The sequence below is a fragment of the Hemibagrus wyckioides genome, linkage group LG13 (assembly GCF_019097595.1).
Source record: "Hemibagrus wyckioides isolate EC202008001 linkage group LG13, SWU_Hwy_1.0, whole genome shotgun sequence".
Classification (NCBI taxonomy): domain Eukaryota; kingdom Metazoa; phylum Chordata; class Actinopteri; order Siluriformes; family Bagridae; genus Hemibagrus; species Hemibagrus wyckioides.
Window position 1 is genome coordinate 18,693,164 of NC_080722.1, and position 27,979 is coordinate 18,721,142.

A 27,979-nucleotide genomic window follows, 5' to 3' on the forward strand; every position below is an offset into this window, starting at 1 on the left:
TTTCTAAAAAACATACTACAATCACAAATAACTAATTTTACACAAAGCATCTAAAAAATTACTCTTTATTAGAACATCCCACACAAACAAAATATAACTTCATTGCAAAAAAGCCAACCTGTGGTCCCTCAATAATTACAAAATGATTTGAAAAGCATTTACAAAAATACACAATATAAAGTCTTACTAAGATCAACACAAATACATAAAAAAATAAATAGTGATTAATAACAGTCTCTCTTAGCTGGGCACTTGAAAATCATTACACTATATAGGAAAATGCAAAATTATTAGACACACGTAAAGCAGACAAACTATGAACAATATTTACAACATGCTGTTTAAAATACACTGTAAGTCCATTTTGTTTCGATTAAACATACTGAGTGTTCTTCAGTGCAGTTCAGACCACGCAGACTTCGCTGCTCTGTGTCCGTGTCGCATGCCGGAGTAAAAATTACACAGAGGAGGGAGGGAAAAATAATAAAAAAATAAAATAAAAAATAGATGGGGAAAGTTCCAGATGGAGATGAACTCTTATTGTCTGAGCCAGATCCAGGAGTGCAAAGCACAGAGACAAAGCTCTGATGGTTAAAGCAAGCAATCATATGTGTTTCTGCACTGGGGCAGAGTGGCATGGTATCTCCTCTGTGAAACTCCACATCCAGGTTAGTGTTAGATCACTGCTGTACCGGCTCGCCATGCACCCGGAAGCGGTACAGACACGTGTACTCGGGGTGGCCCCAGTTGCTCAGCACTCGCAGCTCGATGATCTGGAAGGCTTCCGTGTTGGTTTCCTGGAAAGCATGAAATGATAACGTCAACAAGATCGACAATAGATGATAAACTGACAAATCACTGTCCTGATGTCTCGCCTGTATACACCCACTGGATGGCAATACAACACCATTTCTGTGTCATTTCTAGTAAAACTTGTGATCATCAGCCTCACGTTTAACATGCACTATATTGCCAAAAGTTTTGGGACACTCCCCTAAATCATTGAATTCAGGTGTTGTTGTTCAGGAGTCGGGCTCGGCCCCTTAGTTCCAGTGAAAGGAACTCTTGATGCTTCAGCATACCAAGACATTTTGGACAATTTCATGCTCCCAACTTTGTGGGAACAGTTTGGGGATGACCCCTTCCTGTTCCAACATGACTGCACACCAGTGCACAAAGCAAGGTCCATACAGATATGGATGAGAGAGTTTGGTGTGGAAGAACTTCACAGAGTCCTGACCTCAACCTGATAGAAACATCTTTGAGATGAATTAGAGCGGAGACTGTGATCCAGACTTTCTCGTCCAGCATCAGTGCCTGACCTCACAAATGCACTTCTAGAGGAAGGGTCAAAAATTTCCTTAAAAACCACTCTTGTGGAAAGCCTTCCCAGAAGAGTTGAAGCTGTTATAGTTGCGAAACGTGGGCCAACTCCATATTACATTCATATTAATGTAAAGTCAGATATCCCAGTTTTGGTCTAGCTCTAATTCATCCCAAAAGTGTTCTATCAGATTGAGGTCAGGACTCTGTGAAGTTCCTCCACACCAAACTCACTCATCCATGTCTTTATGGACCTTGCTTTGTGCACTGGTGTGCAGTCATGTTGGAACAGGAAGGGGTCATCCCCAAACTGTTCCCACAAAGTTGGGAGCATAAACCTGTCCAAAATGTCTTGGTATGCTGAAGCATTAAGAGTTCCTTTCACTGGAAAGGAAAAACTACACCTGAATTCAGTGATTTGGAGGGGTGACATTTGGCAATATAAGTGTACCTACCATACAGTCAAACAAGATTGCAGAAATTTACACAAAGGCCACGATATTTGAATGAGCTAGCAATTTTTTGAAACTTTCCGCAGATTTGGGCCAAGGCGAGTTATGTGACATCAAAACACGCATCAAGACGCCAAAGCGGTCTTCAATATCTGTGCATGGAACATGAGTACTGCCATCATAGAAAGTGATCACATATGGTGTACATGTATCCTGTGTTCACCAATTTGAGTAGTTTTCCACAAAAAAAGCCACAGCAATCACAAAAAAAAACCCTCAATGAAATCCTGGAGAGATTTCGATATGTCTATAGGAACACACTGCTCTACAATGGATCCTGTTAGAGATGTGGATAGCAGTTATATAGACCAGGAAAACAAATCTCGTTCTCCAATATAACCATATATTCATAACCAGTACATTAACAAATGCTGAGTAAATATCTCCAACAAATAAAGGGGACCTTTATTTTTGTCATACAGTAAAATAAAAACTGTAATAAAACACATTACACACAGGGATGTGCTAAAGTTATACAGTTATATACAAATCAGCAAAATACTTTGCGTACATGAGTGAAGAACGTCCTGTTTTTCTGGAAACCTTGTGCACTACAGTTCATTTTTATACCCTCCCTCTACACTTTATTTACATTAAGTAAACATTCTTTATTTCATTTAAGACCATTATCACGATTTAGTGTTTTTCTATTAAACCCCCATTACAACATTAGTTAAATATTCCATTAATCAAGTCAGTAACAAGAAGTTAAAAGTTTCAACCCTACTGATCTAACCAAGGTCATCTGTGGGCTTACATACAGCAGTCACATGCTTTAGATAAACTATTTACCTGAACACAGGTCAGGAAAGAGTTTGCAAACCAATAATTCTCAATAGATGGACACTCACAACTGTTTAGAAATACTCCTGGGATAGAAAACGTATTGAAAATGAGCCGTACTGAGTCTAATAACCTAAACAGGCAACACATGTTTACTGTCAGCTTTTCGTCTGTTACGTAAGAGTTAATAAACAGGATGCGAGTCGTAAGGACAGGGCTGAGAGCAGAAATGTTATGAATCGACGGGGGCAGAAAAAAAGCTTTTCGAAGAGCTGGAGAAGGAGAACACCAGTTGGTTTTAACCATTACATCAGGGAAAATTTTATCATTCAGACAGACAAAAACACACAAAGATGTAGAAAATCTAGGTAGAACAAAATGCCAGGCAGATTTAAAGTATAAACAAAACCATCGGTCATCTAAAGCGCTATTCAGATGGGATTCATTTAATCGGGGTGATCAATGTTTTTTAAACATGCCTCCTCAATTGCTCAGACATTTGTAGGCCAGCGGTTGCTACCAACAGTTTTGCACTCACGTCTCCATTTCAATAAAATAAAATTGACGTAAACTAGAGCGAATTCCCTCGTTACGCAATTGCATACTGGCATCACGTAGTACACTGCTATAGAAGGGAAATGATTTATCATCACACTCTCTGGTGTCACCCAGATGAGGATGAGTTCCTCTTTAGAGTCTGGTTCCTCTCAAGGTTTCTTTCTTTCTTTCTTTCTCTTTGTCTCAAGGAGTTTATCCTTTAATTTATATACATTCCTGTAAAGCTGGTTTGTCCGTTGTCCATTGTTAAAGGTGCTGTATAAATGAAACTGAATTGAACTGAAGTGCTAAATGCCCTGACATCTAGACAGCAAAAAAAAATTACCACAGGAGGAGTGAGGTTCTTGGGTATGGTATTTGTGTCATGTGCATTATTAGATGCACTGACCAGGCATAACATTATGACCACCTGTGTAATATTGTGTTGGTCCCCCTTTTGCTGCTAAAACCCCTGACCCGTCATGCACTGTGTGTTCTAATAACTTTCTATCAGAACCAGCATTAACTTCTTCAGCATTCTGAGCAACAGTAGCTCGTCTGTTGGATCGGATCACACGGTCCAGCCTTCACTCCCCACGTGCATCAATGAGCCTTGGCCGCCCATGACCCTGTCATCGGTTCACCACTGTTCCTTCCTTGGACCACTTTTCATAGATACTGACCACTGCAGACTGGGAACACCCCACAAGAGCTGCAGTTTTGGAGATGCTCTGATCCAGTGGTCTTGCCATCACAATCTGGCCCTTTGTAAAACTCGCTCAAATCCTAACACTTGTCCATTTTTCCTGCTTCTAACACATCAACTTTGAGGACAAAATGTTCACTTGCTGCCTAATATATCCCACCCACTAACAGGTGCCATGATGAGGAGATCATCAGTGTTATTCACTTCACCTCTTACTGCTCATACTAAACAAACATTTATAAACTAAACATTTATGATATTACGCACATCTGAATATAAAGTTAACACTTTACACCACAATAACAGTTCCCTATTCTTCTTCCTTCTTAAAATGCTTTCCCAGTTAGTGTGCGTAATCGAGGCTTTGATCACCCAGACACGGTATATTACAGAGTGCTTCTTCTAAAGCACTGATTTTTCATTTTGTGATTCTGGGAGTGATAAACATCTGAGGAGGGTTAGTGATAAACACTCTATGAGACAAGATATGGCAAGTAGCAGCATCAAACATTTTTCCAGTGTGAGGCAACATCCAGAAAGAAAAAATATAAAAATAAAATCACAGATAAGACAGATCAGACTAAAACGATCAGAGGGACATCGAGTTTGGTGTAAAAACCAGCATGGTATTTTCTTCAACAAGGAACGGACAATAACACAGACAACAAAACATACAAGGACGCTTCTCCAGAACCTATTAAGCATGCAGTGCATTTCCCTCACCGTGACTGGGTAGGTCTGTAGAGCCTCTCCGTCCTCTTGGTAGACGTACTCCCCGAGCAGCTGCCCCTCCTCCTGCTGTTCATCCTCCAGACCCTTCATAGAATGGCAGAACGTATCAATTGTACAGAATTCACTTGCATCAGGGTGTAAATCTGAATTGTAAAATACCATGCTATTGACTTAATGAGACGCACAAATGAGAATAAAATCCATGCATTATGCTATTCAGCAAAGCTTTCACATCTTTAATTCTATCTCTACTATTCTTTCAATACCCAAAGTGTAACTATATAGAGAAAAAAATATTGCCAAACTGAACTCAACCCATCAAAGCAAAATGATACTTAACAAGAATATGAATATTTGCATAACACAATTCAGAGGTTGCATCTAGTTAAAAAAAAAAAAAAACGTTTATGGAAAAAAAAACATTAATAATAATCATAATATAGTGATTGGAGTAATCATAGTAATAATTATCATCACTATATTATTATTATTATAATAAATTATTATTAGTAGTATTTTTCCTATATTATTACTACTACTACTACTACTACTACTACTACTACTACTACTACTATTATTAATCACCATATTATTATTATTAGCATTATCACTATATTATTATTATTATTAGTAGTAGTATTTTTCCTATATCATTATTAGTAGTAGTATTTTTACTACTACTACTATTATTCATCATCATCATCATCATCATCATCTTACTATTATTATTATTAGCATCATCACTATATCATTATTAGTAGTAGTATTTTTACTACTACTACTATTATTCATCATCATCATCATCATCCTATTATTATTATTAGCATCATCACTATATTATTATTAGTAGTAGTATTTTTCCTATATCATATTATTATTATTAGTAGTAGTATTTTTACTACTACTAACTACTACTACTACTATCACTATATTATTATTTCTAATGATTATAATAGACCGATTTTTTACGCTCCGTTCATAACATTAGTCAGACCGCAACTCTTCGAAAGTCCTGTCTTAATAAATGGCAAGACCAACATGAAATACTCAGGGTGCATCTCAATCAGCTCTCCAGTTCAGTTATTAGGGCACTGATCAGAGAGTCAGACATTTTAAAAGCTCTCTCTCTCTCAAACACTAAATCCTTCCAGTGCACTGGAATGACAGCTCCCTAAAAAATCCCATAATGCACTGCAAAAACCAGGGAGCATCGATGCACACCATGTTTTCTTACGGGAAATGAGGACACGTTTTCAGCTCTCAGCATTTAAAAAAAAAAAAGAAAAAAAAAGGGGGGGGGGCGAACAAACTCAGCCAAATGTAAATAATTTTTTTTTTTTTATCATTGTCATAGCTCTCAAATGATTACTTATATTAGAGATTCTATATACGGTTTAAGTCTAACAACTTTTAATGAATAAAAAAAAAATCTACTATCTAGCCTACGATTCTGCTTGAAACATGTAATTAAGCTAACAAAAATGACATACAAAACTGCCCTATTTGATATGTCTGGGTTTTTACAGTGACGGATGAGGAAACTGTCAGTGTCCCAATGTGTAGTGAGCAAGGGTCCTTATTAGTGCCTGAATACGCAGTACACCGATTCACCACTAGAGAGCTGATTGAGACTCATCCCTAGACACAAATGTCAACGTGTTCTATTCATATTCTAATATATTGTGAAAAATAATAAAATTACAATAACTCTAATTTTGCGTTTGATGTTTGAAGCTTTTATGGTGTTTGTGTCATGTGCACTATTAGATACACTGACCAGGCATAACATTACGACCACCTGCATAGTCTTGTGTTGGTCCCCCTTTTGCTGCCAATACAACCCAGCACTGTGTATTCTGACACCTTTCCATCAGAACCAGCATTAACTTCTTCAGCAATTTGAGCAACAGTAGCTCGTCTGTTAGATCACACGGGCCAGCCTTCGCTACCCACGTGCAAGGCTGGCTAGACTGGCTAATATAACCCCTCCCACATCAATAAAAACATATCCCCACATCCAATAATAATAATAATAATAATAATAATAATAATAAAAAAACGGCAAGTGTGGCTTACATAAACTGTGAAGTTGCGTGGAGCGCTGCTGATGTTGCCTGTAGGCGAGAGAGCTTTGGGGATGTGTTCCAGGGAAAAGGCCGTAGGAACGATCTTCACACACAGACGAATCACCAGATAGCCAGTGGAACCCTTAAATGCCCAGCAGTTACCGGGATGTACATCTGGCTGATGTAGGCAAGGGGGGGTGGGGGAAGAGGAGGCAGAAAAAGAAAAAGGAGGAAAATGGAATGAAGATTTCCACATTGGAATGCAATGTGTGTGTAATACAAGCACAGAATGGAGCTTACCTGTATGACAGCACGGGGAGACTGGGAGAAATACCAGAGAGGAAAACCGAACAGACTCATCAATGCAGTCTTGGTCTCGTACGTCTCAGAACAACGCGTGCTCAGGATGCTGCCACCTAAACGCAAACAAAATCATGCAGCTTAGACTTTAACATTCACTTACTCAAAACAGCAGCTTTTTCTCCCTGGGATTAATAAAGTTCTTTGAATCTATCTTGAATCTTGAAAAATCTCTATTAAAGAAAGGCCCTTCACTCTAAACATACTACCACAGTCCTCAGGTTTCAGTCACTTGAGTGGGCAAATGCTAAAACATGATCATAGTTTTCCACTAAAGCAGACAATGCACTGCAATTCATCTACTTATACTATTATTAGTTACTCGTCACTGTCACCATGAACACTCACTGCATTTCAGCTTTTCTTCAATCATTATACCATATCATTTAATTCCCCTTTATTTACTTTTCATTTCACATTTTATTTACACCTCTCTTAACACACTGAAGCTGCATCACAAATGGTTGCACTGAAACAGTCACGAAACTCCTCCACCCACATGCAAAGAATTGTGGGTAATATCAGCTGAATAAGTGTCAACAGAGCCAAATCGTTAAATCTACCAGGCATAGTAGACCACCCAAGTACCTCTGGGAAACGTATTCCATCATACTACGATTTGGGACACAAGAAATCTGATCTCAGATACTATCCACGACTGACTGTAGGCAGATTGAGACATAGCGAAAGTACTTGAGTAGACGTCACTCAAGATAAGTGAAAAATAATTAGCACTAAACACCAAACACTATAATTAGTGCACATGGAGGGAAGATGCTAACCTAAGAGCTAGGCTAGAGGCTAAGGAACAGAGCAAGTTATCGGCTTCAACAAAAAACTGTAGATAAGAAGTGTGTGCTGGGTAAAATCTAGAAACAAAAGCTATAATTACAGACATGTCTTGTATAAACAGAACTTCACAGATACTTATTATTCTGGAAAACCTAATGAAGAAACTAACCCTTAATCTAATAGCTGAACTTGGTACCTGTAGTGTACTCTACAGGTCAGTACAGGTCTTGGGGGCGGAGCTTTGTGAACATGGGAGGAAGCCAGGGCAGACTCGAGGTGTTTAAGGGGGAAAAAAATATTCATATGTTGAATCCAGCGAAGAAGAAAACCCAGCCAACGGTCAGAGAGGCAATCTTACTAATCGTACCTAATGCTCTTTTAATTGTGTGTGTGTGTGTGTGTGTGTGTGTGAGAGAGAGAGTGTGTGCAGAGCTTTAAGAAATCTCTAACTTTATGAGAAAAGCATTCTTAGGAGAAAGTAATATCTTTAATTAAAAAAATCTTAATTATTCAGTTAAAGATGGTTTGGGGAAATTTGCTATATTCTGAAAAATAAATAAGTACATAAAATTAGTTGTGCTTTAAACAACTATCTGTACTCATTTTATTGCTTTTTTTTTTCTTTTTTTCTTCATTTTAAGGAGAGAAATATTCCTGATATTTTAATATTAAATCAGGCATTTGTATTAGTCCATTTCAGGTTTCCTGGTTCCTGGGAATTCTAGCTGATGTTTTAGATCTAAAACGGGAGGCTGTATTCCACTCCATGCAGAACCTGTTCCTCTGTAATGCACACTGAGACTTGAAGAAAATACCACTCAGTGCAAACACTACTGCATTTGTGCGGCCATGAAGACAAAGTGATCGATCAGCACTTTCGTAACTGCAAACATTAATTCATAACAAAAACCAGCCCGCTTAGTCAGGGCTTTCACTCAAACCATCACTACTGCATTTGGTTTCGATACTGTACCTCCAGACTCTAGAGCGTAATCCACAAGGCCAATGCGGTCCTCAGAGTAGAGCTTCAGAGCATTCTGCACAATCATCTGGACGTCCTGGTGAGAAAGATAAAGCAAAGAGTAAAGTGAAGGTGTTGAGGAATTATCTAAACAAAAAGAAATTGAATTCGTGCAGCTCCATTTGTGACACTTTTACCTCTTCTGATAAGCCGGACTGCTCGGTGGCTTGCCGGACACTCTGTGTGATTGTCTCTTCGCTTGGTTTTAGTTGCATCTCCTCTATCTGAAGTGACAAGTTGCCCAGAATTCTCTTCTCGAGGGCACCGAGTGAGGCCAGCAGATCAGAGTTGCTCACAAACTGAGTGGAAAGCCACTGCATCAAAGAACCTGGCAGCTTCATGTCCTCCTGCTCACTGCCGTACAGAAGAACCTGAAGCTCTTTCCTGACCTGCGCAGAAATCTGGAAGGAAAAATAACTGACATCAATGCATCATACATCAGGAAAAAAAAAAAAAAAAAAGATATTACAGCAGATACCATCAGGGGTCATGAAATAAACACAGTAAAGGTGCAAGCAATAACCAGCATGTGACTTACCGTGTCATGAAGAGAATCCAGCTGTTCGCACCTTCCTTTGCAGCCCGACACGCCCCGGAGGTCTGCCCTGATGCTGCTCAGAGACTCCTCCAGCTTGCGCACTTGTGCGAGCAGAGATGCGTGAGCAGTACGATCTATTTCCCCACTATAGAGAAAATTGATGAGTAAATAACACGCTTTGCAGCTGGACCTTATACCATTATAACTTTGTTTTACACATTTAATAGCAAAAGAAAAAACAACCTGCATTTTCCAAGAACCCTGTTCTCAATGAATGACAAAGCACATAGAACCAAGTAGATATAACAGAATGTATAAAATAAATTTTTACTGGATCCCAGTTTGCTTAAAGAGTGTAAAATACAGCAGCTCTTGAACTTTTTAGTCCCTTTCATGCAAACAGCATCACAGAGGAACTGCATTCTTACTCTGGATTTTTTCCCTCCATCATTACTTTTATTTGATAAGAGTACCCTTACTTGCTAATAGAATCTTGCTAAAATGTTCTCTACAGCTGTCACTAACCTGGACTTGGCACACTAACCTGAACATGTCACATTTCTGGTTATATTACAGCTTATTAAGTGGCCACAGGTTTGACTTATTTTGTGATATATAGTTATAATAACGCCTGTTTTTAAACACGCATGTAACCAAGTAGGCTAAAACTTTTCCCTCAGTTTGAGAACAGCTAGTTTCCATGATATAGTATATTGTAGTACGGTAGTGCTATGCTATGCATTTATGTTAGGACGATTACCACTTAAATTCTACCTAAATATTAAATGTTAAGTAATTAAAGAAGTTAATATAGCTCTGAGATGAAACAATAATATAGCAATCAACAGACCTGACAACAGGCGGTGTCTCAGGCTCTGGTCTTGTTTGTAAGTCCTTCAAATAAACACACACATTCAGTTATACAAGCCATACAGTAATAATAAGACGTGATTAGGATCAGGTGGTGAATTATAGTACCTCTGTTCTTTGTGCTAGCTCCTTAAGAAGAGCCTCAATCTTGGCTAACCGGGACTCTTGAGATTCCCTGGTTTCTTCGACATCAGGCTCTTCCTGAGGCTGGAGGAATAAGACAAGAGGAAAATGCTCTCTACTAATCATTCTGTCATAAAACCATTTAATCCTCTGTAATGGACTGGAAAGATGGGATTTGTTTCGTCACAGACGTACCTGCTGCGAGCCCTCAGTCTGTTTCTCCATCTCTGCTCTCAGCAGGCTTAATTTCTGCTCTAGAAGGGTGCCCACCCACTGGCCCATGGTGTCTTTATCCGTGTTTGTACGCAGCTCTTCTTTCAGCGAGCTGCACAGACCGAGTACCTCAGCATGTCGCTCCTCCTGTTTGCCCCCTGACGCTGCCACCTTATTCCACAGCATCTCCAGGCTTTGCTCTATCCGTGCCAGGCGTTCGGAATCGGGTTCAAATACAACCGTCGGCTTCTGCTGAGGCCACAGGAACTTTAATTCTGCAGTGCTTAAACTTTATAGGCAGAAGTTACATACGTGATCTATTTATTTACCTGAGAGCTTGTGCCCGTTTTGGTGATTTCAGGTTCAACCTCAATGGGTGCACCTGGTAGTGAGATACCAGGTTGAACACCAACGGCTTTATTTATGGACGAGTCTCCAGTTACGTTCACTATAGGCCAAAGGGTGGAGAAGCTCAACATTCCCCAGTACCACAGGATGGCTAAATAGCAGAAAACAAGTGGTGGAGATGAAAGTGATAGATGAGGTTCTCAGGTAATCATCAGAGGATCTAAAAAAAAATAAATATGAGGGCCTCTGACATGACTCACCAAGGGAAAGGACAAAGGGAAGAATAATCAGGAAAAGTTTCTGAATGATAGGCAGAATCCTGCAGAAAGAGATACACCGTGTGTTAAAACATGTCTCAAAACTAATGCCACTCTGAATGATCACAGTCTTTATGAGGTGTGAAGGCAGACAAATTGATAAATCAAATATATAGGGGCTAAAGTTTAGTAACCTAATAAAAAGTCTTTTAAGAATTTTAGCCAAAAGACCAGTGTTATTCAGCAGGAAAAGAGCTCTTTAATATATATGCATGATCATTTTTACAAGTCTTTAAATTATGGAACAGATCAACTCTAAGCAAAAGAGATATTACATAAAAAGAGATATTACGGTGGTGCTCCAGTGGTGTTCAGTAAAGCACATGGTGCACTAAAATGAAATTGCCCGTCTGCAATCATACAACAAAAAGGAATAGTACATCACCATCGTGTTGTTTGTGACGGTATGAATTTATCTTTGTTTTGAAATACACAGCGAAACGTAGTGATGAAATTCAAGTCCGAATCTGAAAGGGAATGAGACAGGTTACTGCATGCACAGATACAAATCTCTGCATGAAAACTCACCTAGTCAAGAAAAAGACGTTGAGCAGAGACATTAGCGTGATCATCTGGTACCATGCAGTTCCCAACCACTGTAAAGCTCCTGAAGCTGCACTGCCTACATGTATAAACACACACACACACACACGGTCAGCCGTAAATCAGGCCACAGAGAAGATAAGCACAATGGGTTAGGGAGTTTGCAGGGGCTGCGACCACAGAGATTAGAGTAGGTAATCAGCTGAGAGGAGGAGAAGGTAGCCACGCCTTCACTGTGTTAGTCAAGGTGTTAGGGAGCGAAACCCGGTCACCGTAAAACACTACAGCTGAGATTTAGCTCTGATGTGTACTGCTTTGTGGAAAAAGTACACAATGTTTGAAGTCTGATTATTAGTTATAGCCACAACTGGAGGTCAATTCAGCTACTCAAATAATCCAATGAGGAGTTTTAAAGTTAAATCACAGGGTGTTTCCACTCCTGCGGACGCTGCTTGTTATTCAGCCCAGCGTGTTAGAAGGTTCGGGGTCATGACTACTACTACCACGGTTCTGAATTGCCCTATTGTGGCTTTAACTAAACGGCTACACAGCAACGGCTCTCTTTCACATAAGCTAAATACGGTTCCTTTGCCAAGTCAAGGTAACCTGCCTTGAAAGTTTTCACTGATGACTAACAGTTCATGCTCGTGAAGGCTAGAATGATTTGCCTTCGTGCTGACACAGAGGCATGATGTTACTGAGAGACTGCACACAACAAAAGGGACAAAGCGTATCGTATTTGAAACAGGATTAGAAAGGGGTTAGAGGGAAAAACAGATAATGCCCAGGTGTTTTGCCACTGGATACAACATCTCATGCAGGGATTTTGTAAGAAGCTGAAAATCCCGTCATAATGACCTGGAGACACTGCAGCCAAATAGAGAACAGAAAGACTCTTCCTCGCGATAAACCAGGCTGCCGAAAGAACGTCCTGGCCCGCCTTTACCGTACTGCTGCCTGGACACCATCAACGGGGGGAGAAGCAAAGTTATTTATGCTTTACCGAACACAGTTTCAGTCCCAATACACATGAATGCTTACTCAGCACATGAATCAAAACTGGAACAGACTATAAAGCAAGTTAAGAACCAGTGAGTACAAAACCTGCAAAGGTTACAAGGACCCACAGAGCCTCTACTAGCCACGGGGCTCTGGAAGACCCTGTGGAGACTGTGATTGTCTTCGAAGTCTGTTTCTCTTTGCAGTCGTCGCCTGTTAGGGGTTCAACATGTACGGCAAATAAGATTACCAAAAATAATAATAATAATAATAATAAAACACAATCATGCATGCGAGATTAGGTAAAACCAAAAGTAAACCATTATGAATGAAAGCCAGAAGCGAATCATTTTGTGGTCTGCCATAGATAAATAGAATTGATACGTCTTTGTGAACAAATGCAAAGTCTGTTTAAGTGCTGCTGTCAGGCATTTTGGTGAATCATGTAGGTTTTGTTTGCTGTTGCACGAGATCATGATTCATCTCCTGTTGAGCATTACACTGGGCAAACTAATAAGCACACCTACAACGGTTCCTATGCCACAGGAAGTGGAATAAATACATTCCTCGAACAATACACCAAAAGAAAATGCCCGCCTAAAATTAACAGAAAGCAGTTTTCAGTGGTGTGTGTGTGGCATATAACCAAATCCATTCTTGCAGAGTATGTACCTATGGCAGGTCTTCTTTCTAGAATGTGTGTGTGTGTGTGTGTGTGTTAAAGAGAGAGACAGCGAGACAAAATAAGTGTAATGTAGAGCTGTACTTACACAGAGGGCCGTTAAGAGTATGCGGGTCCTTTTGTGTCACCTTTTCATTTATATTCATGGTTCCACAGTAACTAGCATGACCTACAGAAAACCAGCACAACAAAACAAAAAAATCATTCTAGGCTCGCAGTTCTGCCTGCAGCCTTTGCCTTTCTCCCTCTGATCAGAGCCCAGGACGTACAGGGGTGGATGTAGACAGGCAAGATTTGCATGTAACCAAGGTAATGCCCACAGGAGAGAGAAAGCCATTTGTTTACGTGAGTTACGTAGAGCTCGGCAATCTGCCGGAAGGGTTAAATGGCATTGGAGGTGGTGGAGAAGTGGCTGATGGGTGAACAGTGTAGATGTCAGAAGATCATAACAGAAAGAAAGAATCTGAATCAGTAATTGGTACAAAAATCATTCAGTGATTCTGAAACCAGTATAACATCAAGACCAAAAATGAAAGATATGTCAAGGTAGCGAACATGCCAGACAAGTGCCACAGGAGACGCTGAGACCGGAAAATAACAGGAATTAGCAAGAACAGTAGGAGGAAAAATAAAATCAGAAATCATGGTACTGATTCAGGGCTCAAGAATCCAAAAAGACTTAGGACTGGGGTGTTGTCATTTATACAATGAATTCGAGTGGTTAGAGACAGCAGTGCTCAAGCCTCCATTATTACCTCCGTTAGCATTGCCACTCCTGGTCTTCCTCAGCCCAATATACTGAGCTGGCAGTGTGAGGGCTGCAACTGAGGAGGCGCCTGCTCTCCTGCACACCCTCACACACCGGTCTGTCAGTGAGCACAGCTGGACTGCAGAGAGATTGTGGTTAACACACACACACACACACACGCACATGCAAAACATTAACAGAAATACAACTGATAACCTTTTTACTTCATCAAATCAATACACAGAAACAGGAGCGTGGACAGCAGGAGAAAAAATTTCTTGATGGAAAAAAATTCAGTGAATTTGACAGAGGGACAGAGGTTAAAGGAGGCTGTGAGTCTCAGAGTATTAGCAGGGTAGCTGTGTGGATGCTGATTTGCATGCAGTGCGAATCTCAGTGTGAATCCTAGGCTGAAGAGCCGACAGGACAGAAGACATTCCAGTGAGTTAGTTGCGTCAAATACACACGTTGCGTTTTGACGTGAAAGGACATTCACTTGTTACGACAAGATGAGACGTAGATTTCTTCTGCAGTACACAAAATGTCCTGATATCAGAAATTAACGGTCAAGGTGTTGGTGTTTCCTCTGAAAGTCCCTCCCTTGCTTGCCCAGCAACATGAATCACTTATTTTACTACATCAGGGACACTCACACCAGCCTTAACAATACAAATCTGTACTGTGTTTGCTGACTCATATTTAAATGAAGGGTTATGGTAGTTTTTCAGGCTGTCTCTATTAGGATAGAGAAGAAGTGGATTCTCTAGCTTCCTCCCAAATTTATACTCATGTTAAACTTTATCTCGTAGCATAAATAAAGCTCCCAGCCAAAACCAGTGTTTACGCTCACAGTCATGGTGAATTTCTAATCTGCTTACACGCTATCAAAACATTTTCCTTTAACAAACGTGCTGCCGTTAAAACACGCTAATCTGGCCACTGAAGAGCCAAAAGATGGTGAAAGAAGGTGAAATGATCAGAGAAAATATCATGCACAAGGTAAGAAGGTCCAGTGAAAAGAAACGTGCAGCTATCTACAGAGTGTACTGGTAAAAACACGAAGACGGCGTAGGAATTTAGTTCAGGGGCAGATAGATGATGGGTACCTTTGCCTAGCTGGCAGGTCTTGAGAACGTTCTGCATGAGTATGGTAAATACACACACAACAGAGGCGCACACACTCCTGCCGTAATGCAGGAAGGTCTCGGAGACCGCTCCGAGCACACCTACAGACAAACCACACCCAGATACTGAAATCACAATAACCTGTAAATATTAAATACCATCCAAGAACACATTTATAAAAGTGGCTTTGAGATATGAAAGTCAAATATTACCAAATGCAAAGATTAGCATGAGTTCACACATAGGATTACGATGACCTGACACATACAAGTCACTGACTAGAAACCAAGAGAAAATAAATGAGCATATCCTTTTTCCATTGTTAGATTAAACCTGCAGGATTCAACGTGCAGCTTCTGTTGAGGAAAAAAAGGAAATCTAAAATGCTCAAACCACATAACACACTCCCACACCTTGGCAGAACGATAAAGAGAACAGCGAGATCTCTCACCGGCTCTGTGTCGGCGGCTCCTCTCACGGCTGTACACTGTAGTGTGGGGAGAGGAGAAGGCTCTGTCCACCGCGGTGCTGTGCAGAGCAGCTGAGGAGTAAGAACAGGAGGAGGAGGAGCAGGGTTTGGATGAGGAGTAGGCTTGGAGAGCGTCTCTCCTGTCAGAGTGGCTGGCCACGCAGTTACTGCAGATGTAGCCACCGTGTAGGGTGGAGGTCTGAGTCTGAGCCATGTGCGTGCCGCTGTTGTTCAGAGAGAAGCTGTGGTCTGAGTGGAGAGTCTGATCTAAAGGAAGCATCCAGAAAGACATACAATTAAAAAAAAAAAAATTTACATTTCTGGACGCACATATCCAGAGCAACTTACAATTTATCACATTTTATACAACTGAGCAATTGACCGTTAAGGGCCTTGCTCAGGGGCCCATAGCTTGGTGGACTGGAATTCGTAAACCTTCTAAATCAGTAGTCCAATGCCTTAAGCGACCACATCACCACCATACTGGCACGAACTTTCTGATATTTGCTTCTCTAGCTTTTGTAGAAAACAATTAATGGAAATTGGGCCATCATCCAAAATCTTTTGTGCAAATTCAGCATATGGCTCCCCCACTGTGGTAGAAAAGGTACTTGTGGGATGGGGGCAAAAAAAAATCCCAGCTTGTTGCTATACTGGTTTTGCTGTGCTGATCTCCACCTTTAATTTCATAGCTGGCAAATCAGACCTGTGTTCCAAACCACATACTGAGCACTAATTGTGCTATGCCTGAATAGTAACACCACAGTAGGATGCTCAGTATAATACACAGCAATATGCAGTTTGGGACTCAGCTCGTGTTGTATTACAGAAATATTATAAAGATAAAATAGCCAGCGCTAGTCACTGAAATCATGGAGCACTAGTGCACAAAATGCATTATAAAGCAATCTTCATCTCTTCAGAAGCAAATTCTACAATCAGGATCAGTCAGATAACCATCATTAATATTTACAAAAGACAAATAAATGCCTCAACAGCAAGACAAAGGTAAAATGCAATCAAGCAATTTTCCTCCTAGCTGTTATATAATCTCTCTCCCCCTCAGTGCTCATGCCACGTCTCACCTGTCTTTGTGTAGTCAGACCTTGAACTAACGTTGCCCGAGGTAGTGTTTGATTTTGTCGCACAAGCACAAGAGTGTCCAAACCCCTGTGACACTGCGCTGACTGAACTGCTATTACAAGATTATCTAGGAGACTCAACAATCTCATTACCCAGTATTTTTTCATCCCAGTTTTAATTATTACACTGAAAAATTATGACCGCTTTATACAAATGAAAAGCGATTGCTGCCTCGGAAAACCGGAATGACTCGACACACATTGCCACGATTCCCTGACAGTCGGCAAACAAAGACAAAGAAATATTGATATTATATAAACACACTGTTTATTCTTAAGGAACACTCATACACTTATTTCCAGTCAATCCATACTGTACACAACAAAAGCTTTAACACAATTCATACTTAATAAGAGATAGTCATACCTTTGAGATCTCCATCCTTATCCAATCCTAAATCAGAACAGAACAACAAAACAATATTTTAGTAATCACAACCCAGAATAGCTGATCTGATCATAAGACCATCCTGTAATTTGCACCGACCCCAGAAGCTGTCGACGAGTGTGCGCTCCTGGATGCTCGACTCGTCCAGCATGGAGGACAGGAGTGAGGCGTCGCTCGCAGCACAGCTGTGCATGCTGCTGTTGTGGGCCTGCTGTGCCAAGGACTGGTTCTTCACCGGAGTCTGGTACAGCGAACTTGATCCGGATACACCGCGTTGAGACCTCCTGCTCTTAACGGTCCTAAAACAAAGAATTGGGGGAAAAAAAACAAACATTAAGAAAGAATAAAGTCACAATTAAAGGTAATTGTGACTAAAGGCAACATATCTGCATAATATTTTGGTTTGGTTTAATGGGTGATTTTAGACTAATCCGAAGGGGGAGACTGTAGAATTTATTCATTTATTTTTCATTTTCCATGTGATTATTGCCTACTCATACTGTGTGTGTCTGGTCCTTGTTCATGTTTTTGTCCATTAGCCTTATTATTTAGGTCTGTATCTACTAGAGACATTTTCCCCTCACTAAATTCATTCACAAATAATTTTTGGCTGAAGTGATCCTGCAGAATAAAACAGTTGCTGAAGATACAGTGGCAAAGCTGTGTAAAGAGCAAACTACTGCATCCGATACGTTTGTATTTCTCGGTCTCATCATACATAAGATCTTAACTATTGTCAGTCTAGAGTGTAGAAACTAGGAACGTCGGACAAGCAACATGCGACATGAATGAACTACTGGGAAGTATTTCTAATGAGGCTAATAGTTTGATCGCTCATTTTTATACTTAAAGCTTAGAGAATATGTCGGACCTGCAGTTATATAGCATGCAAACAGTTCATTATTTTGATGGTGATGGTATCTTAAACAGTAGTGACAAGTCATTCATGTAAGCGCATGATGACGCATCTTCAAGTCTTTGTTTGAAAACCGATGGCGTCTTGGCTATTTGGACAGACATGGGCAGTTCATCCCACCACCGGGGTACCAGGACAAGGGAGGGTATTAATGCAAGGCATCCTTGCACCCTAAGGGATGATGGGTTCAGTGGAGCTGTGCTAGAGGCTCAGAGGGAGCGTGGTGCAGCGTGGGGAGTGAGAAGTGTCTGGAGGTAGGTGGACACTGGTCCATTTTTGGCTTTGTAGGCAAGCATCAGTGTGTGCATCAATGTGATGTGGGCAGCTAGAGAAAGCTAGCGGAGGGAACGCAGCAAATGTGCTGATTCTCAAGCTTAAGCTGTCAGGGAAAAGTTAAAAAAAAAAAATTGCATAACATTTGGTTTTCTTTATTTGTTTAAGCAGCAGAAATTCGGACGGTTCTGACCATCCCCAAATTTTAATCGTAAACATTTTGACATTTAATAATAGGGCTTTGCAATTAGCGAGAATCTTATCTACTGCCCAGCTCAAAGCTGTTTAACAAGATAACCTAATTAGCCAGCTTTATAGGTAGGCACATTTGAAAGCCAAATAAATAGCAGCTCAAATGATGTATGCTTAACAGCGTTCACTATTTTCAATACAATCTCTATATAAGAGGAGCTAACTCCTTTTAACCAAATAGAAATGCAAAAATAATCCAAACATTTTAACCTAATGTGCAATAATTATTAGATAATATTTTTAAGGTAAATCAGAATTTTTTTTTAAAGATAAGTCAAATTGTTTAGATGCCAGGAAAATTAAATAACAAAAGATGCGTTTGAGATGATGTTAAACTTTTGAGATAGAATTATAACAAAAAATATATATTAAATAAGTCAGAATTCTGACATAAATAAATGTCAGAAATAAAATAAGGGAAATAAAATTGAGATAATAGAATATTGAGAATTTATAATAAGAGACTATTACACACTCAGTACACACCTGTTTTTAAAAAAATCTAAAAAAAATATTTTTAAAAATAAAAATTATAAACTGCATTTATTATTGTCTCTCACAGCAGAAGTGAGCTTATGATTCATTTTTTTTAAAACCAAGAGCAAATATTAAATGAAAATCAATAAACCTTTGTGATATTTTTAGACTGTAGTATGGTGCAAAAGCAGGATTTTCATGTATCAAATCATATCACAAACTGATATAGCCTGCATCACCAAGTTCAGTATAAAAATGGGCCATAACATCCAAACTGGGTCCGTCAGGCTGTCGCTATATTTTTCCTATAATTTCCTTCAGGATTACAATCTTATATACAAAAACAATGACCAAAAACATTCTAATCTGTGTGTATAAAACTAAAGTATGGGCCTTAGACCACCATCAAGTTACAATTAACAGAATTAGATACTTCTTATTTATTGTATTAACCGACATATTATGACCTCAAATCTTTATATTCACATTAAAAAAAACAACCAAAAAATTCGATTTGTCTCAGCATGTTGGAACTGATTAGTCTCCAGTCAGTGCCGATATAAATACAGATTATCCTCATTAGTAGTAAAGCCGTCTCACTTGCTCTCCCGGTGAACCCTGCTTTCAGTGGTGTAGGAGCGATTGACCGAGGAGTCCAGCAGGCTGTCTCCATAGTGAGTGGAGTTGGTTTGCAGGCGTAGGCTGCGTCGCGTCATCCTGGGCGACTCGAACACCGGAGCGAGTTTGTGCTCCCTCTCGTATTCCAGAGCAGATGAGGAGTAGCTGGAGCTGAGTGACACACAGGGACGTTATTATTATTATTATTATTATTATTATTGATTTTCCAATTTAATACAATCCTTCTGATCAGACAGTAGTTTAAGCTATAAACCAGGTCTAGCTGGTTATTATCTGTAGTCCCGGCCTTTTTCGTTCTTCGTACAGAATGAAGAAATAGTAAATATTGTACTTTCCTTCCTCAGATTAATTCGAACCATGCCATGTGTACACATGAACACTGGAATGAGGAGTGGGCAGCTAAAAATAACTAAACCTCTCTAAAATAAAAGGTTAAGAGGTTACGGTTGTATTCCAGCACAGGATCAGCGTTGCATGGGGCAAAATAACTGACAACAAAAAGCACAGGAAGACCAAACAGCAAGGGAATATACTGGCCGCTAAACACAGAAGGAAGCACCGCCTACCCGAACAACTGAACGAAAACAAATCTCAGCTCTCAGCCACACAGAAGAAAAAAAAAAGAGAGGTGGGAAGTTTCCACATTCTGTGCCTGACCACGACTTCTAGTCGACTAAATGTTTCCAACGCAGAGAGGGAGAAGAAAAAAAAATAAAAAAAATCTATAAACCACCAACTGCCATTTCTCTGGGAACAATTCCAGCGTTCATGCTCCTGAACTTTGGAGCTGTTCTGATTACAACAGACCCGTGCCGTTTGCCTAGACAGCTGAAACCCAGGCAGCTGGCATGCACTGATATGAACTTCACTTAACGCTGCGGCAATGACCTTAACGCCGGGACTAGCACTGTCTCGGAGGTCTTTTGTTGTGCAACACAAAAGCTCGGAGCTAACGGAGAACTCAAACGCACATAGTTCGCATTACCCTAAAAAGAGAAGGAGGAAGAGAGTTGAAACAAATTGAAAGCAAGGCGATACACACAGCACAGTCCAGCCCCAGCTCGCACCTGTCGTTCACGCTCATGCCATGGAAAAATCCCTGGGGACACACGTTTACCACCTTCACGGACTCTCACACGCACAAAACGTACAGCGGGTCAGCAGATCAGGGGTGAACTCTGTGGGAGGGACATCATGGTTTACTCCACTTCCTGCTGGAAGCACTAAAGCCACTCAATGACTCACGCTATATCCCCTCCCTCCATCCAGAGCGCTGCGTTTCTGCGGTCCTTTATTGCTCAGCGGCACTTTGCCCCTTCGTTTCTAAAAATACAAGATCTCACACTGCACTAGACTGAACAACATGGAGCTAGATTTTCCGGATGCAGACAATCCTCCTCAAGCATTAGTTCACATTATATTCACTGAACTGTCTTTCCAACCACTCAGTAATATTTTTATTCTAAAAAGAAAAAGAAAATCGATCAGCTCTAAGGGTCATATAAAACATTCAAAGTGCTCAGAATGATAAACCGATATTATTTAAAGTCTATTAAAATAAGGGGAGTTTTTACCCATTTTCACCAAAGTTTCCATCCATTACAGAGCTACAGAGCAGCCTCGCAGCAGCCGTCATATGAAAATCATTTCGACTGCATAGTGGACAACATGCAAAAATTAGGCTAATTCAAAAATGCTAATCCATACAAGTGTTTCCCACAGGTTTCGGAGTAACCCGAGAGGAGGAACCGGTTGTGGACGAGATGTAATTAACTTGATTCTAGTTGTTATTGGGTGTGTTTCTCTGAGCTCTAGTCATTTTTCTTTTTAAATATGAATTTCAACCTTATAACCTTGCAACCAAACTAGTATTGAGAATACAATTAGAAGAGGAGGAGAAGCTGGAGCAAGCTTTCTCCCCTTGAATCTTCACTCAGTTTGATCATTTGTAAATAACCAGTGAATCTTTTCAACATGCTTCCCAGGCTGCATCACAGGGCAATGGCACACAATCAGAGGAAATCTACTGTCTTCCAGATAGCAAACTCACAGAAGTCCACGATTGGCCAGAAGTGTGCTGATTGACAGGACTGCATCCCTCCCACTCAGAGAGAACAACTGATCTCTTGGACTCATAAAATGTTGGGATTCAAGCTTTCTGCTGTGTCACAGGAGGAGTTTCTGTTGTGTAAGTGTTGCTCTGCTGTATCACTCTCTCTCTCTCTCTCTCTCCCTCCCTCCCTCTCTCCCTCCGTCTCTTTTATTCTCTCTCTTCCGCACTGTCTCTGTCTGTCTGTCCCTCCCTTTCTCTCTCCCTCCGTCTCTTTTATTCTCTCTTTCTCCCTCTCTTTGTCTTTCTCTCCCTCTCCCTGTCTCTCTCTCTCTCTCTTAGTCCTTCCCCCTTTGCCCCAGGCCATAACAGAATTTCAAATAAAATTTGCATTCTGGTTACGAACAAAGGGGAAAAAAGTACTTGGGTGCTTCCAGAGTATAAACTATATACAGGGAACCATTGATCACTAAAAGCTAAACTGAAGCTGCTTCTAGACAACAATCTACACATAAAATTATACAAAAAAACCTCAGAGTGTAACACCACAGCTTAGGCAACACAGAGTACTCCTTTACACTCCTTCTACTGACTTTTCTTTTGTTAATCTAATATATTGCTAACCCTAGTGGCAATCTGAAACTCAGAACTTTGTGTGTTCAAACTACACAGTGTGTGTGTGTGTGTCTATCCAGCTGACTGCGAGGAGTGAGGTTGATCTTGCTCTTCAAAACAGCGACCTATTTAATCAAGGCTACACTCTTAACAAGTGAATGCGTCTGTCTGCCGATTGCTATGAAGCAAAATTCTTGTGTATATATATATATATATATATATATATAAATATATATATATATATATATATATATATATATATATATATATATACACATATATATATATACATATATATATATATATACATATAACTATATATAACTATATATAACTATATATATATAACAAGTCATTTAAAATGGAAAGAAGGGCTACTTTGTTTGGTACGCCGAGTTCATGTTACATCACACGCGTGAGGAATTCAGATCTGAAGGGTTGTTTTCCGAGTTTTCAAGTTTACAAGTTTTCGTAAAACATCACAGCTGCTGCAAGAAATGTTCTCTCTTTAAAAAACCAAAACAAAACAACCTTCTGACTAACTGCCTTTACATCCTGACTGTTATCAATGGAAAACAGGCTATGGAAGGGGGGGGGGGGGGGGGGGAGGAAACGTCTAGGTAATGATCAACTAAAACAAATTCCACACACGAAGCTGCTCAGGATCAGGACGTTCAGAGCCGAGTGAACCTACAACTACAATCCAGTTCTTGATATAAACACAACGGATGAAATGACTGGGCCAAAGGTTTTTCCATTTCAAAATCACTGACAGCTGGAAAGACCAGAGAGGATTTGCTGGTACTTGAAAATGTTACCCATCTGTTATCCATCTTACACAGTATAACATACACAACACAGTTAGCTAGACAGAAAACAAGACTCTGAAGTCACCTTTTGAGGGACACCTAAAGCTATCAGACTGATGCTAAGCTCCATGCAGGCTTGCTTGCTATCTGGGTCAAGTTTCTAAAAATGGCGGTTGGAGTCACAGAGTTAAGCTGGCTCTCTCAAGCAGTCAGTTTTAAAGATTGGGAAAGATTTCGGAGTATGGCCTTATTAATTATTTCAACCACGGAAAAATATAATTTAGACCTAACTCTATACCAGGTGAGACTGCAATAAAACCCTTGTGCTGTATTAAACATCACTCCTTTTGGAACCATATACGGGTTTGAGGGTCAGAGGTGCACAAATGTTTAGCTATATAGAGAAAACCAAAAGGCAAGGTACCAGAGAATAGTGACCGTGTAGTGATGTGTATTTATTTTAAAAGAAATCTTTGTGAGCAGTGAGTTTCTAATCAATCAGTGTAACGCTGCTATATTTCTGGATCGGGCTTCACATTAGAAGAGCACAGCACTGAGAAAGCTTTGGACAGAGTGCATGCTGGAGGATGGGTGTGGACCAAATATGCCACAGGCCGATAGTGGAGCAGCAGATCGTCCAACCCAATCCAGAAATCCTAATCAGCAAAAATGTACGTCAGCACTAACAGGCTGCACTTGAGGAACGCAGCCAGGCTTTAAATGACAAAGCAAAACGGCAAGGCAATAATGATGAGGGGGATGATATAAAGATTTAAGCCTTCTGTAGCGTGAGCAGTTACTAAAGATCCTGCGTTCAGGATTCTCTTTATAGGCTGTGGTGTTTATGATGCCGAAAGCAAAAGCTGTGTCACACACTCCACACTTCATAGTGTCTAGTGCATGAATTTTATAAAAGGGGTAATATCAAATGGAGCACTAACTGTGTTTAAGTGAAAGTATAAGCCATTTGACGGACAATGAGGTGTGCTTGACGTAACCGAATGCCGTTGGCTCTATCAGAATACAGTGAGTTGATAAATAAATATCACACGCCGTGGGCTAATTTAAAAGACTAAGGTGCAGTCTTCCATGTTGGATTTATAGCATCAGCGCCTGGTAGCCCCACCCTCTTCCTGTGCGTAAGAAAAACTGCGAATCATCCCGGTGCTTGAAGTGCACTTCTTCTAATTGAACGTTTTAGTGTGAACACAGTACTCATTATTCAGACTACGAAGTGGTATGACTAGAAAAGCATATGATTTGGGACACACCAATAGCATCCCTTAGCTGTTTTGTTCTCCTGCAGCAAAAACATTAGCAGGCTAAAAATACCATGAAGAAAAATGTTGGTGTTATTTAAGCAGACAAGAAGCCTGCAGGCTATTCCGACTCACTGGAGAAGAAATTAATACAGTTGGGGTGTGCAACATGCAACAGGGAAAAAAAAAAAATAAAAAGGTCATTCCTCAGACCTGAAGAACAAGACAGACCTAGCCGGTGTCAATCATCCAGTTTTATTTTCTCTCACACCCACACTTTACTATGTGTGAGCCAATTCCAATGAAATGTTCTCATTTTCGATATTTATAATGCGTTTGAATGGATTTATTTTGAACGCGTTTCATACTAGTGCCCTTCTGAATGAAGCGGAGATGGCCGTGAAAATGTATTTCAGTAGGACAACTGGTCACAAACACGTGCTACAGCGGTTCACTAAGCAACAGTGCCCCGCACACACACTCATAAGAACACACCAAAGTCTATTTCCATAACTTCCTGAAACAAGAACACACCCCTAGAGAGAACAATTTCAGAACATGTGTAGCTCATTTCTTCATTTCACTTCTTCGACTCTCAGTGTCCAACACTTTAACTACCCCAGTCTGGGTTTTTGGGGGCTATTAAAATACCTGTACAAAAAGAAACTGTTCAGACCTTCAAGCCATTTACTTGGGCCACACCCAAAATTCAGATTTTTTAAAACGAATGCCACAAATACCATAGTCACACCGCCATGCCTGTTCATGCACCTGGTGAAGTGGCTCTGAAACATGGAAAGTGAAGCAACATAAGAGAAAGCACACCCTGTAATTACACAGGGTCAGGTCTGTGCAACATGCAAGCGTGGGATCGGGAGGGTGATACCGCACTGGCCGCAGGGTTTAACCCCCGAGACAAGATATTTGAAGAAGAATAAGGGAAAAAACAAACAAACAAACAAACAAACAAACAAACAAAAAAACAGGTCAGGCTGGCTGAATACATGCAACTCAAATTAGGCGTGCTGTAATGCTGGCTGGTATAAAAACCACATGAAAACCAAATACAGAACTGAGTCTGTGTGCAAGCCTGCGGTTGGCAGTAAATCAAGATGAAATGAGAGTAAGCGGCAAAACCAACCAACCGAAAACAAAAACCCTTCACACCATGACTGAATAAAGGCAAAATAAAACAAAATCAAAACAAAACCAAAAGATAAAATAAAAAAATAATAAAATAAAAAACATGGTTAAACTGGTGAATGAATTAAACAAAAAATGCTTGCCCAAAAAAAAAAATCAGAAAAAAACGTATAACAAAATAAAACAGAATTTTAAGCAATTCCAAGCTTAAAATAAATAAATAAATAAATAAATAAATAAATAAATAATAATAAAAAAATCATGAATTATGAGAATATTATTGATGCACTCAAAATTTGGACAAAAACTTTTTTATTGTTCGAAGAATTTTATGTTAACATTTTAGGTCTGAATTTTTTAATTAGAGTTAGACAAAGTGTGCAACTGCTATATGCAGTGTTACTAATAATAAAGTGGATTAAAATAATTCAACATGTAAAAGTCAGGAATAAACTTTTAGAACAAAATTTTAGATGGATTCTACTTTAAAAATATATATATTACAAACACCTTAAGCATTGTTAGTAAACAAAGCCATGAATAATAATAATAATAATAATAATAATAAAGTATCACAATCAATTCACTTCCATGATGATGAGCTGAAGCTGGGAACAGAAATGAACGGAAACTACTCGCAATAATTGTGTTGTATTTGTGTTATTTGAGAATCTAATATCTGAAATAATAATAATAAAAATAATAGCCATAATAAAGGACATAAGCTGTTTCAGTCCAGGAGAAACAAATCATTCTAATTTGGTCAGATTTTTTGGTCCAAAACAAACAATATTATAGCAGGAATATTAATTCTACGTAAGTATAAGTAGTTTTATTAGACCGGTCGACATTCTCCAGTCATCTCAATTCAGTCTTGCAACAGTGACTTAGCTTATTTGCACATTTTTGTACGGTTGTGGGTTGTTTTTGCACCTGGTTGCACTTTATGTAGCTAGGACTTTCTAAACTTTCTGTCCTTAGCTCTATGTAGTTTTATTTCTGAAGCTTATGTGGCACCAGGGTCGTGCAGAAAAAAATGCTGTCACTAATTTCACTGATGTACTGCGTCGGCTATATGTGGTTGAAGTGGCGATAAAAGCTTCTTGACTTGACTGGGAAAGAAATTGAAAATAGCAAAAATAAAGCATGCTCGAAGCAAGCGCTCACCTGAGAGAGTAGGTATAGCCGGTGTTGTCTGCATCCTGCTGTTGAGCAGTGCGTGTCTGCACTTTAGAGTACACCATGGTCTCCTGTCCAGCTCAGACTGCAGGAGTCAGGGCAGTGGAGTTTTACTCTCAGCACAAAGCGCAGTGTTTCTGCACAGAGAGCGTAACACAGCCCCTTCAGCAAACTCGCTTCACTACACCATAACACCTTAACACACGTCTACACTGCCTTCATGTGTTCTGTAGTAAGAGCTGGCATGCAGGATAATGTGGATAATGTGGAACTGAGCCATGGAATGAGGCCAAGACACTCCCAGCAGCTCAACTTAACTCAGCTCTGCCCTACAATCCCAAAGCTGTCCTGAAGAGCCGGCCAGGACGCTTAGATTAAACCAATGTGAACCAAATCAAATCGAAACAATATGAGGGAACAAAATCAGAAAGGTTATCCCGAGCATTTCCCACAAACTGAGATCTTTTCATATGAAAAGGAGATTACAAATAAAACAAAAACGATGCGATACAAGGTCAAGCAGATGGGACTGAGTGCATTTCCATTCCGATAGCAAATAAATAAATAAATAAATAAAAATACCCACCACATTATTGATCACTCAGCTTATAAAAGCCGAGAGGTTTAAAAGATCTGCATTGTTCTGGATTATAAATGTATATAAATGCGGCGTGTAGAAACACGTACCTTTGTATAGCGCGACTCACTGCAGTGCCATGAGCGCCGCTGCGCCGACAATATTATGTAATTCTCAGCAAATAATAACGCGGCACCGAATCGGAGAAAACGCGCGTCCTGCAGCTCGAAGACACCTGTGTGAAGTGTGCGACACACACACAAGACACACACACACGTACACACACACACGACGTTTAGGTGTGTCGCTGTGGGCGTGAATAAAACGAACAAACCCTGTGTGAGGGGGGAAAAACTAGCCGCTCGCTACGCGCCTGATTCCTAACACAACACCAATATGGCCTCTGTGTTCAGGAGAACGAGGAGGAGGAGGAGCACTGAATCCTGCCCCGGC

The 27,979-nt window shown here is 40.1% G+C and overlaps 1 protein-coding gene across 8 annotated transcripts; it reads right to left on the reverse strand.

The window, feature by feature from the left end:
- Window positions 1-49: 49 nt before the first annotated feature.
- Window positions 50-27,940, reverse strand: sun1a (Sad1 and UNC84 domain containing 1a). 8 transcript variants are annotated; one of them, XM_058406015.1, is made up of 24 exons: window positions 27,637-27,940; window positions 26,938-27,086; window positions 19,856-20,044; window positions 17,437-17,636; window positions 17,317-17,343; window positions 15,790-16,074; window positions 15,320-15,439; window positions 14,221-14,352; window positions 13,554-13,634; window positions 12,889-12,996; window positions 12,643-12,741; window positions 11,770-11,863; window positions 11,185-11,243; window positions 10,906-11,075; window positions 10,559-10,828; window positions 10,349-10,447; window positions 10,221-10,264; window positions 9,371-9,515; window positions 8,970-9,233; window positions 8,785-8,869; window positions 6,960-7,075; window positions 6,670-6,837; window positions 4,585-4,677; window positions 50-797 (listed from the first exon to the last, which is right to left on the reverse strand). In XM_058406015.1, the coding sequence occupies exons 2-24, from the start codon at window positions 27,012-27,014 to the stop codon at window positions 681-683; spliced, it is 3,042 nt and encodes a 1,013-aa protein (XP_058261998.1). In that variant the 5' UTR covers window positions 27,015-27,086; window positions 27,637-27,940; the 3' UTR covers window positions 50-680. The 8 variants fall into 8 exon arrangements, with proteins under 8 accessions (XP_058261998.1, XP_058261996.1, XP_058261997.1 ...); XM_058406013.1 differs by having other exon boundaries at window positions 15,320-15,463; XM_058406014.1 differs by having other exon boundaries at window positions 10,559-10,825; window positions 15,320-15,463; window positions 27,637-27,939.
- Window positions 27,941-27,979: the final 39 nt, after the last annotated feature.

What these genes read in the sequence shown, in the direction of transcription:
- sun1a (XM_058406013.1), bottom strand. Translation starts at nt 27,014, where the DNA reads ATGGTGTACTCTAAAGTGCAGACACGCACTGCTCAACAGCAGGATGCA. An exon ending in AAACGGGCACAAGCTCTCAG is followed by an intron (nt 10,829 to 10,905) that starts GTAAATAAATAG and finishes CTGTGGCCTCAG; the next exon opens with CAGAAGCCGACGGTTGTATT. An exon ending in TACAGACCTACCCAGTCACG is followed by an intron (nt 798 to 4,584) that starts GTGAGGGAAATG and finishes CATGCTTTCCAG; the next exon opens with GAAACCAACACGGAAGCCTT.